Genomic DNA, 13,504 nt, shown 5'->3' on the forward strand with positions numbered 1-13,504 from the left:
ATACATGCTTACTCATTTTGGAGAGCACGCCTCTTCTAGAATGTAACGATGTATTAGTTTGAAATATATGACATAAATATATGTACGAGTACGTATACCTACCCACTAACCACTTTACCTATGTCGCTAAAATTACTTGGTCGGTATCTTAAAAATATACTATTTTATCATTAAATATCGGTTTTCCTGTTAAATATTATTTTAAGTATAAATTAAGTACATTAAGGTCCTTTCTCCTTTGAGTGCCGCCGAACACATACTAAGTTTGCACTTGAAATGTGCGTGGGCTTACATAAGCCAAAGGACGCGGACGGCCTAACGGCCGTTCTACGTGCTTCGAATTACAAAACCTGTTAAAATGCCAAATAATAGCATTCCAAATTTAAAATACCTAGACATCGTAATACGTTTATTGAAACAGTTTGGTTTTTAGAGCGCATTAGCATCAGGACACTGCTACTTTTGTTTAATGAAATGGGGTCCTACCCACGTGCGTGTTCTCAATGCTACCATCTTACGTACCATTATTTCACAACGGACCTTTAAAAACTCATGATGATATGTCACTTTGTCAGAGTCGACAGGCTCTGAAATTCAAACACGAATTACATTATTATACATTTCCACGGTATGGCGATAATGACTATATGTGAAGTCAAATATACGTAATATAATATAATGCTTACTGTTGCCACATAATACTTAAGTACACTAATAGTCAATTAACGACCTATGTGCTAAATTCAAAATATTATTATGGAGGGGTTAAGACACGCCATCCACTTGAAAATACATAATGAGGCTAGAGACTAGTACCTACTCAGGTAGATACACAGAAGATTCCTTGGTGCTTTAACATTTTTGGAATAAATACACATCCTGTACGATCACCGGACATTAGATACAAATTAGTCAAATTCAATATCCTTGTATAACAGAGATAACATCCGCTAAAACGCTCGGAATGCACAAACAAGATCTTATCAAATGCAACCTGCAAACCATTCGCGAATCCGCTCCAATTCTTAACAATCACAACTGTTGTCCATTGTATAGCTCAATGCAGTATTACGTGATAGATAGATAAGACGACACACAAGAAAAAAAAGGTTTTAACGGTTCGGTTCATTGAAATCGAAAGAACTCTGAGCGCAGGAACTGGTTCCGAGCGGCATCCCGAGACGCCCGCACGGTTGCCGCGCAGTGCTCTGCTGGCCGTTTGCGCGCGTGCGCGTACATTCGAAATTCGAACGCCCACACGAGATTGCCGCGGATTCCTTTTATTTTATTTTTAACTATAAACTTAAGCGCAGTGTGTATCCAGCCAGTACCGATTTTTTTTTAATATTATAAACAGCCAGTGTTGTAATTTAATTATTTTCAAATACCTGCTGACCTTAGGGACAGGTTGTGAACTGCAACTGGATGTGAGAACAAGTGTTAGTGCAAGCTGAATATTATGTTACTGAGTGGACTGGAAGTATAGCCGTTAGCAATGGCCAGCTTCAACGACCTCTCCTTCGACTGGGAGTCGCTCTGCCAGGAGTGTCCTGAATGCTGGACCACGTCAGGTAAGTCTAAGATAGATAAACATGACGGTAATATGACAGGATCTAGAATTCTAGAAAACAAGGCCCAGTTCTTCCTACCATATTTGACAGACTGATAAACAAAGTTTATATAGAAATATCTGAAATATATAAAGAAACATAATAAAGAAATCGAGAAGCGTCTGGTTGAAGTAACTGGGGACCGAAGAACTGGCGACTTCCTCGCACAATGTATCAGCATTGCGATACAGCGAGGAAATGTCGCCAGTATCCTTGGTACAATGCCTCAAGGGCCTATTTCAGACATTAACTAGCTTTTAAGTTTAGTCTTAGTGTCTTATATAATTATGTAAATATGTTCATGTAAATAAAGAGATTTTACTATCAGAAACATATATAATGTATGTTATAATAATATAAGATTTTTTAACTTTGTACAACCAACACTCAAACTTCTATCTCACCAATGTTAAGCATAATACTGCAACATGAAAAATATACCTACCGACATTTTCAATTGTTTTTGTGCATTAATATACTAACCCTCACATACCAAAAAAATTATGTCATATTTTTACTTCAATATTTTATATGTTACCTATAGGTATGTACATATAGATACATACAATAAATAACAAGTTTTTATATAATCAGATAAGGGTCGTACCAATCTATATCTTAACAGATAATTATGATTTTAATTGCCATTCCTTTATCACTATTACCGTTGTCTACATATAGCATTATGTACCTATGATATGATACAATCGTACTAAACACGGTAGGCACCAATGACGGACACTAATGGTATAATTAGTGGCGCAATTTGATTAGTTATCAATTATAAGCTGTCAAACGAAACATATACGTAAGTGCTTACCACGCACGATATTGTAACAACATGGTAGCAACCGGCGTAAACATGAAAATATTATGAAATACTGCTTCCTCAGACGTTTTATGAGCGTAATATATAGAAAAAGATTTTCCATTTATGACTTCTATGGTAAATTCCACCATTTCCACCCCACTTTTAAGGGATGACCTCTGGATAAAAAGTTTAAAACTTACTATTTCCTCAGAGCTCCAACTGTATTTCATATGAATTGGTTCAGCGAAAAAGGTAAAGACACACCGCCATACAGTTACTTTACATTTGTAACTATTTATTACTAATACTAGCGTAGATTAGGTATGCAACACCTCGACTGTCAAGAATGGGTGCAACTGGGTCATATGCGAAATTAGGATGTAATTTTGCTTTCCGGTTCCGGATAGTTAAGGACATGTAGCAGTCTAGCAGTTATACCGATAACATTTTTTTTACAGGACTTTATTATCTAGGAAGTACATACTCGTACCTACTCGTACTACAGAAAGTATCGCTTTTTTGTGTCATATATGTAAATCATAGAATCAACTTTAGTGAAAAATACATAAGTAGGTTATTTTATTAACGCTTGTTTATTTTTTGGGTAGTCAGCAAACTCATTGTCATTTTGATTTAGCATATTTTAAGAATAATCAAAAAGTAAAAGATAAAATTCGAGAAAATTTTATATAAAAATACATAATAATATTTTATTTATTTTACATGTGCAGGGGACACTTTTGAAACTTTTACTCTCTCTTTTCTAATTGTGATATCCGTTTCAGGTGCTAAGTGACTACCTAACTATTAACGTTGAACATACACAAGACCAAAATGTAATTTGCGCATGCATTGATTGTTATTTGCAAAAAACTTAAAAATACTACAAAAAACTTATTGCATGTGCATTTTTTAAATACTTACTATTCGTTTATAACTTGTTATATTTAATGGCAAATGAGTGTATTCAAAAATACAGACGTATTTACTAATAAATATTAATATGAGTTAGATCGATTATTTACGTGAATTTTCTTCGACAATCGGTCCACATATTGACTAATAATCAAATAAATACAAATTATAAATGAGAGCCTAAAACCCAGTAATTAAAGGAAATATAACTTAGGTAATCAAAAGCTAATCTGGTGATCAAAAGCTATAAAACACTTATTTATAGCTTTTGATCACCAGATAAATTGAAGACAAATGCTACACGATACAAAAGATGAACTGCATGTGCCCGCCTTCGTGTAGATATAGTTATTTGTTATACAAGGGGGCAAAGTTGTATTTTAACGCCGAGTGTGGAATTGAAAAACGAGCAAGTGAAAGGATTCTATAGTTGAACCACGAGCGAAGCGAGTGGTTCGAGAATAGAATCCTGAACTTGCGAGTTTTTTAACACACGAGAAGTAAAATACATTTGCACCCGAGTGTAACACAAAACTTTTCCCCTCACTGTGGCGAGGAAACTACAACGCGAAAAATGCGTTTATCACTGCTTCCAACAGTTCCACAGGTGGTAAATCATCTTTATTACTAGATTCACCTACTTTTAGTAATTTTAAAGCAGTTAATTTGACTTTATTCAAGGTCAAATTACTTTACCCACTAGTGGATAAAATGCGTTTTTACCCGCTGATATTGAAGGACAAAACACGTGTTTCCGAGCTAGTGAGGGGAAAAGTATATTAGATCGAGTGATATCTGGGGGCCGATTTTTGAGCCTCACGGCGTTCGAATTCAGAAAATTGTCACTGAAAATAATAGGCAATTCACCGTTTTCAACCGGTATTTTAGTGACAGTGAGACTCAAAAATCGCCCCCCTGTATCTAAATATCTTTAATAAATCAAAACACAGATATTATATAAGTACAGTTATTTCTAGAAGCAGAAGTAAACTGTTTAGGATGAGAGGTAAAAAAATCTGCACCAGATATAATTTTTCTCAGAACACAGAGTACAATATAAAGAATAGTTTAAGTAGGTAGTACAAAGCTGAATTCATCTCAAAGAGGAAACTCATCCAGTTAAACTTTATATACCTACCCGAAGAGGAATTTAAACTTTACATAATGTACATATTTACGAATTAAGCTTGAACCAAGATTTGGCCTGAACAGTCTGTATTTGTATGACAGCATATAAAATTATACTCTACTGTTCTTATAATTTTGCAACAACGAGTGTACAATTAATTACAATATACATATTATATGGTATGTATAACAGTTATTTTCTTAAAAGGCGTTATGGCTATAAATTACACCGGAACGATTGCTTGCACTTGTTGAATTTATGATTTTAATTAATATCTCCGCGGTAAATTTGTCTGGCCATAAAATGTACCATCAACACTTTGTTAGCTGCATAACTCATTCAAGGTAACTAGTTCTGTACATTAAAAGAAATAAAAACGAATTTAGAGGCGAAAGCCCCAAACTTTAGCTCTCACTGACTAAATGCTATCAAACTTTTTTTATGCGATAAGAGGCACATGAGCAGACAGGTCGTCAGGATGGTAAGCGGTTTATTAGAGTTTTACTAGAACTAGGTATACTATAGGTAGTATATGTTTTAATTCAAGTCTAATTAAAATAAATACATTTGAGCTATTCGCTGCTACGCCAGGCACATACCTACCCGCCTAATGATTTTTAAATTATGTCCGACTTTTAGGTAGTACCAAAATTGATAAAAGCGGACAAGCGTGTTTATTACACTGTATTGTAGTACCTATTACATTTATTTCATACATAATAAAATATCACAATATCTAGTCATTCTAGATATCTAGTAATCACAAAAGTAATTAAAGATATTTCTTTACGTTTATCCTACTTTATTATATAAGTACTTGATTATTTTTTTATTACCTAATCAGATCCCAGAATCGAATGTTAGTTAACCAGAATAAATTAAGATCACTACAAGCTTATTAAAGATTCCATTTCAAAATGGCTACATACATTATGTCTCAATCTACGATTGTGTACTGATTAATCAATGGTTACCATTGATACCAGTAAGCCTACGGCGTATCCGGATACCGTGCCGTGGGTTACCAAGGCTAACCAGACCCTATATTCAAATCTGAACGAGAACCATAGTATTTGTACCATGTGGCAATCCCCTTTGCATGAAAATGTTTCCATAAACAACGCCAAAGATTTTAACCTTTTTACAAACAACGCACGTATACTGGCCAAGTGGCCACCCACAATTAAAAAGATCAACAAGCTGACAACCAGTGTCATCGACATATCGTATATCCAATTAAAAATAGCATACGATTTTAAGTTTTATTGTTACGAAAAAATATGTGTATTGTTAAATTAGAAATACGGAACGATAACTGGCTGAGGAATTTGTGCACCGAGAACCAGCAACAAAAATGGTAAGCAAAATTTAATATTTTTATTATTTCTTAATAATTCAGGGTTCATTAACTATAACTAATCACTAAAACCTGAAGAAACCGGGATGGCTTTGCTACCAGCTATGGCAGTCAAGGAGCCAGTGTCGCCCACAACACGTTTTAAGTCCATTTTATGATGAAAACCATACTCCACTAAACACTGTACATAATTTATCATATGACTGCCATGAGTTACCACTCATCACACGGTAAATCGATCACCGGCTGTCCACAATCAGTGCAGCAATCATAAGGCCAAACAGGTTGGTCAAGTTATGATTTCGAAACCTTTGATTCGAACAAACTCCTACGGACAAACAAAAAAGTACCTAACTTATGGCGGAACCACAGAAACAAGAAACTAGGTTTTTTGTGTTCTGTGGTCAGAACAGAATAACTAGATGTCTCTCGGCGTGTTGTTTGGAGCCTGCGCAGTCTAGATACCTGTCTGAATAAGTCTCTGGCTACCCCCGTTGATCACGATTATTTTACACCATTAATTATTGTCATTACTTCTGTAAGACCTTGCAATCTACCCGCGTAAACCACGCTTAATTAAATCAAAATTACCTATTTCAATCGCGTAACAGTATTGTTCTAAACGCGTAATTTGGGTTATTAAACTTAATAAACACTTGAGTTCCTATTAGTATTGAATGTAACGGTGAGTTCACGCGGCGGCTTCTCACGACTGCGTTTAATTGGTGCATCTGTCATTGACCCTCCAATCTTGAGGTGATACATGTAGGTAACAGTTAATTCGTTGAACTATTATAATTGGTTGATTGGTAAAAGCGAGTCTATTTTGTGGGAAAACGGTGTAACGAGAACTCCGGGCCTGATTATGATGTCAATCGTTTGCGCGGTATGAAACGACGACAACATCAAGTATCAATAGCGAAGCGATACAGGAGCCAGACCACGGGCCTAGCACGCTAGTGTAAATAGCTTATCGCGTCGGTGCATCCTTTTCGCAAATTACGCATTTACGGAAAGTTCGAAAAGGACTGATCGACGCGATCGGCTGTATTTCGCGAAATCGCGACCGTACTTGCCGCCGGGTTCTCCTAGAATAATGAACATTTAGGGATGTTTTAGTGCGACATAGGCATTATCATTTTTATTTGCTATGGCGCAACCCGACGATGTATTGGCTCGCTTTATACTATTTCGAACGATGAACTTGAAAAAACATTCACGTATGTAATTTCATGGCCCTGTTGATTATAAAATTCATATTTCGGTTATGGCGATGGCGGTCAATGGATAACCGGTACGAGGCGTGATTCATTTCGCGGATTTCCATTTTAAGCAGGTTTTCAACGGCTTTTGGCAGTTTTGGCTTATTCAAATTAGCCTTGATGTTTTATTTATTGGTGTTTAACTGAAATATTATTATGTAAATTGTGTATTTGCTTAGAAATCGGAAATGTTTAAATATCTTAGGGCCACTTGCACCAACGAAAATGGTGGGTTAACCCTACCATTTTATATGTAATTTGACAGCCCACTATCTCTGAGTGAAGTGGTTGGTACAAGTGGGCCTCAGAAATAGGCTTTAAAGCTTAGTGTCAGTTTCGTGACTCGACGCTAGACTAGAATTTTCATCGACACATTGACTATAAAGTATATTTAAAAAAAACTGTATTTTTTTTGTAAACTTATTAAAAAAGTTTAATTATAGTCAGCTCGCGACATACCGTCAACCGAGGTGACTTTATGAAATTTTGGGGTTACTTTGATGGTATTTGAGCGGCTTTAAAATTAACATTATTCATTATTTACAGAAACTAAATGTACCATAGAAAATCGCGAATTTACTTACAGTATGACTTTAAAACTAGATTTTCAAAGTCGCCCCTGCGTTTTGACCCGATAAAACGTGTAAAGTAACCATTAAAAACAATTCTTTGATTAACTTTGATGACGTAAATTAAAATTGTTACATAATATATCTATTTGAAATTTCAAGTTTCTGAATGGTCATTTTGTCACATAAAGTTTAAGGAGCCTTCTCTGATGGAAATCCACATGTCAATCATAGCAAGTAACACAATCACAACATAGATTAGGTAAACCTACTTAGCGTCACTCAGAAACACATTAATGCCACGCCAGCAATGATTATTGAAAATAAACATCAAGCAACTAGTAAAGAGCTAACGGCAGCTAATGGACATGTTCATAACATAAATAAAAGTCACATGTCAAATAAAGTGGCATTTACTGTTTTATCGCGTTGCGAGTAGTGATGTGCCGAAGGAAAATTATTTGGAATAGGTAAGCAATAGAGATGGGCGCTGACGGGTAAATACCGGGAAAATACCCATATCTACCCAATCTACCCGGTATTTACCCGTATCTACCCAAATGAGCGGGTATAAAAAATAATCTATGAAATTAAAGATTATTCTTAATTTACATGACTGAAATATATTTTTCTACTAAAATAAATATATATATTTGACTAACTAATATTAAAATGTTAACAGAGATTCCAAATATTCCATATATCATGTGTAATTTACCACATTCAATTAAAAAGTTGTATTCCCCAGATGTTTTAGGCCCACTAAGTATTCAAATAACTTACTTAACTTAAACACGGTGGACAGACAAATTCAAATTCATTAGCCAATGAGGTCACAGCTTTGCAAAACGCCAGGTAGGTGCATCCGTATTGAAAGGGTGCAATAAGTCACTTGACCGGTCAGTTACTTTTTTTTTTTTTATTTATGGGATACTTATACTTTAGTTTGTACTTAGCTAAACAAGCGCCACGTCCATGTGTGATTTTAATTAACACTTGCTTTGAATTCGGACTGTAATAATGCCTTCTATGTGACTTCGGCTAGATACTGGACTTCGGCTAGATAGTAGGCTTTACCAAACAAACAGCAAGTAACATTTTAGTGCTATAATTTTGGTTTTCGACGCTAAAAGCTACTATAGATGTCGTATAAAGGTTTTCGGCGTGACCGCCTGTCGTATAAAAGCCTCCAGTAACACCTTTTAGCTCTATAAGCTTGTACCGCTAAAAGGTGTTATTAGGAAGTGATGTAAACGTTTATATCACCATTTTATAGAGCCGCTATAGGCCTGGTCTATAACAGGATCAAATATGACTACTATAGGTCTATATTATTGTATAATAGTGTTAGGAATCACTGCTATGCAATCAATTTGCGCTATTAAGGTTCCCGACAAGCCGCTATAGTTGTTGCGTTATACAGCTAAAAGGTGTTATTAGGAAGTGATGTAAACGTTTATATCACCATTTTATAGAGCCGCTATAGGCCTGGTCTATAACAGGATCAAATATGACTATTATAGAACAATATTACTGTATAATGGTGTTAGAAATCACTGTTATGCAATCAATTTGCGCTATTAAGGTTCCCGACAAGCCGCTATAGTTGTTGTGTTATACAGCTAAAAGGTGTTATTAGGAAGTGATGTAAACGTTTATATCACCATTTTATAGAGCCGCTATAGGCCTGGTCTATAACAGGATCAAATAAGAACAATATTATTGTATAATAGTGTTAGGAATCACTGTTATGCTATCAATTTGCGCTATTAAGGTTACCAACAAGCCGCTTATAGTATTTTTAGTAGTTGTGTTTTAACAGATTTAAAACCTAACTATACCACTATTTTGGGATATAGTGGCTTTGGAAAACACTGCTATAGTATTTAACACTGTATAGTAGTGATATGAATACCATTATAGAGCTATTTTGCTGTATAATGAAGTTTTCAGGATACGTTTATATAGCTTTGAAAAGGTTATAGTCGTTTTCTAATGCCTTTTATATCTCATCGCCGTATACGCCACAATGACTCTTTAAATATCACAGACCTGTTGAATAATGGTTTCGGTATCTCTTTTAAAACACAATAGCGTTATAGCTGAGTTTACTATATGTTTTATAAACCAAATCAGATATATAAGAGTAGAAAACGATTACTTTTAAATGACAATTTTGACCTTAAAAGGCTGCTTTATGGTGTTTATACATCGTAATTATGAAATCAGGCCAAAAATGCGGTATCTGGTTCCGTACAGTGTTTTTCTAGAAATTAACTTTAAAAATACACATAGCGACCAATTGTAGTTTAGATTTGTCATACTAAAAAGAAAACAACATTTATTAATACTGTTTAAAAGATCTTTCTATAGTAAAACATTGAAAACAAGTATTGTTTTCTATATAAAGAACTTATAAGTTAAACTGGATCATAGTTAAATTCTCATGCAACCCTAATTGAATCCACGGTGGCGGGCTTATGGCAGTGAATGCGTATGATAAGTGATATAGTCGAACTATAAAAGCGTATGTTTTACTTCTTGGATCCATAGTAGAAACTATGGTGCCAATAATTTTATTGTATTAAATTATATTTATTTATTTTATTCAAAACATGTATAAATCGAGGGCGCATTTAAAATACTCCATTAAACTAATATTCTTTTAACGGTAAAATTTCCATCGCATACCTTTTTGCAGTAATGATGGAAGTATACGAAATCCAAATTATGTTAATTGACACTAAACTTCACAAGTTCACACGCCACTTTTCGTTAAGTTCCTCGTTTAGAACAGTTTTTAGGGTTCCGTAGTCAACTAGGAACCCTTATAGTTTCGCCATGTCTGTCTGTCCGTCCGTCCGTCCGTCCGTCCGTCCGTCCGCGGATAATCTCAGTAACCGTTAGCACTAGAAAGCTGAAATTTGGTACCAATATGTATATCAATCACGCCAACAAAGTGCAAAAATAAAAAATGGAAAAAAATGTTTTATTAGGGTACCCCCTACATGTAAAGTGGGGGCTGATATTTTTTTTCATTCCAACCCCAACGTGTGATATATTGTTGGATAGGTATTAAAAAATTAATAAGGGTTTGCTAAGATCGTTTTTTGATAATATTAATATTTTCGGAAATAATCGCTCCTAAAGGAAAAAAAAATGCGTCCCCCCCCCCTCTAACTTTTGAACCATATGTTTAAAAAATATAAAAAAAAAAATCACAAAAGTAGAACTTTATAAATACTTTCTAGGAAAATTGTTTTGAACTCGATAGGTTCAGTGGTTTTTGAGAAAAATACGGAAAACTACGGAACCCTACACTGAGCGTGGCCCGACACGCTCTTGGCCGGTTTTTGTTAAATATTACACACATTAAATTATTTTAGAAATTTCGCATTAAAAGGGACGGCAACTGCTATTATAGAACAAAATAACCTGTATAACGGAATCTCAAATGCTACTATAGCATAAATTGATACTATAATAGCGTTACTGTGTCCTCTATGTCAACAAATTAGCACAATAGTCATCATTACATCACCATTATAGACCTTAAACGTCACGGATGATACTGCTATAGGCCTATTATATCACTAAATGGCTGCATAATTGCGCCAAATCGGCTCTACAGTACCAATATAGACTATTTATAGGACCATTTAGTGTGATTTAATTTGATGTCCTCGACCACTATAGGACCAGAAATTGTTACTTGAGAGGAACTATAATAAGCACACAAAATTTAATCCCCATCGGTTCAGCCGTTTAGGAGGAGGAGGTAACAAACACACAAGCATGTCAATGATATTTAACAAATTCCTTATTCAATACAAATACTTCGATATATGTTTATAGAACTATATTAATAAAATATAAATATATTATACAATACCAAGAAAACATTTTTTCACGATTAAATTCAATTTATGACCCATTTTATAACAATATTTATTTATACCCACCCATTAGGGTAGAAAAGGTAAATATCGGGTAGATTGGGTAAATACCCGGTAAATACCCGATATCTACCCCGGGTATTTTCCCGCCGCCCATCTCTATAAGGAACTTGACATGGCGAAAAGGCCGTTATGCGGCGGGGAACTAGTTTTGGCAGACGTGTTTGTGAGTTCGTATCCAAGGGTCATAAAAATCTTGTAAGTTTTGATGTAAGTATCTACTTTATTACCTATTTCTTATTATTTGATGATTAAAAATGTACTTTGTTTCTTTTAATATTTTGAATAATTGCAAGTAATAGTGATATCGAGATTTCACATGCTTTCCTTTGATAACGATAACCAATGGCCAATCATTAAGATCGATAGTTAATTTATCTTGGAATAGATTAGGTTTTTAATTACTATCTAGATAGCGAACTTCTTACTTATGCAGTCAGCCGCATATTACATAAATATTCATTGTTAAGAGAGGAACGGTATACCAATACGCTTAGAATCATATTATCTTGACACTTTTTGAATTTTGACTATTTAATAATATATTTATTCTATATTAGTCGTATATAATTTCTATAATAGATACCACAAAGTATGTCATTCGTACAAATTTCAGTAGGTATATTTTGCCTGCTATTTTTTTACATATGTATGTAAGCCACTTAAGTGTTCGTTATTTAAGTGTTTTTCGTTCTTTAGTTCGTTTGTTATTAAGAGCTTCCGTCGTAAGCACTTGTTTCATTGCTATGCATAGGTACCTATCAGTTTTACTGTTCGGGTTAGTTTGCTACTTGCTACCTAAACCTAACCTTATGAGTTAAGTAGGTACTTCCTTACCACATAAGAGTTATTGAAAGGAAAATCTCCATGATTGCCGAAGTCGACATATATTATTTTTACCTTGTTACGATTGTGATGATTTATTTCACGTTTAAAAAGACACCACCATTTATTTCCGAGTTTCCGACTGTAGTAGGTAAGTAATGCAATGCAACATTTACGCACGACTTCACACCTAACGTTTGCTCAGTGCATCTCAAGTAGACACAGTTCACAGAACACTTGCTTCTACATGTTAATCTTGGCCAATTGTTAATTAATTTAGTATTATAAATTTATAACAGGACTCTTGCAATATAACTTGAAAACGCCTGATATCCCTACAAAGCTCTGGAATAGATAACTCATCACACCATACAGCTAATAGCTATGACAATATTATTTTTCATTCTATTGCATATACGTTTGTTCTTTCGAGTAGATTGGGAACCCTTGTCAATCCTATATTACTAAACAATTTGTCTAGCCTATAAGTATAAAGTTACTTTGCACTCTGCTGCACCACACTTTACAAATCTCAAACTTGTCTCGAATAAGCAACGTTCGCAAATTCAACAAGATTACACAAACAATAACGTATACTCTGTCAATCATGTATGCACAGTCATTAGCACATCAGTGAATCCTATAGAAATAGAAATGGCACCTCGCCGCACATCGCACATGTAATTTGAATAAGATTATTCCACAGCACGCTAACGATAGTTTTTGCCGGCATTTATGTTTTCTTTACGACTTTCCATGTGGGGAACATTTCTTTTCAAAAGCACTCAATGATTGATATGAATTATATTGAATTGAACCTTCAATGGTTCCGGATAAAGTTTAATTTAGAAGCAGTCTGAAGGTAGATTTAGAACTTTTTGAAAGCACTGAGTGCGACTATGTTGTATTCATCCATATACATGGGAAGGCTGAGACTGCAACCCATCCAAGCATTATAAAACAATTAATTTAGCCTATAAAATAAACGGTAAATCATAGATGACCATAGTCAGTATAGTCGTTCTTTTCTTAACTACTTTATAATTGCGAAATTAGAAATAGATATTCAT

At 34.6% G+C, this 13,504-nt stretch overlaps 1 protein-coding gene across 1 annotated transcript in view; it reads left to right on the forward strand.

Annotated features, from left to right (window-relative positions):
* Window positions 1-1,240: 1,240 nt before the first annotated feature.
* The window catches only part of LOC125228303 (cerebellar degeneration-related protein 2-like), a 126,145-nt gene continuing 113,881 nt past the window's right edge, over window positions 1,241-13,504 (forward strand). The window contains exon 1 of the mRNA XM_048132809.1: window positions 1,241-1,571. Within this exon, the coding sequence (XP_047988766.1) occupies window positions 1,496-1,571 (76 nt within the window). The 5' untranslated portion in view covers window positions 1,241-1,495. The remainder of the gene's footprint in view (window positions 1,572-13,504) is intronic.

The sequence above is a fragment of the Leguminivora glycinivorella genome, chromosome 7, assembly GCF_023078275.1.
Source record: "Leguminivora glycinivorella isolate SPB_JAAS2020 chromosome 7, LegGlyc_1.1, whole genome shotgun sequence".
Lineage (NCBI taxonomy): Eukaryota > Metazoa > Arthropoda > Insecta > Lepidoptera > Tortricidae > Leguminivora > Leguminivora glycinivorella.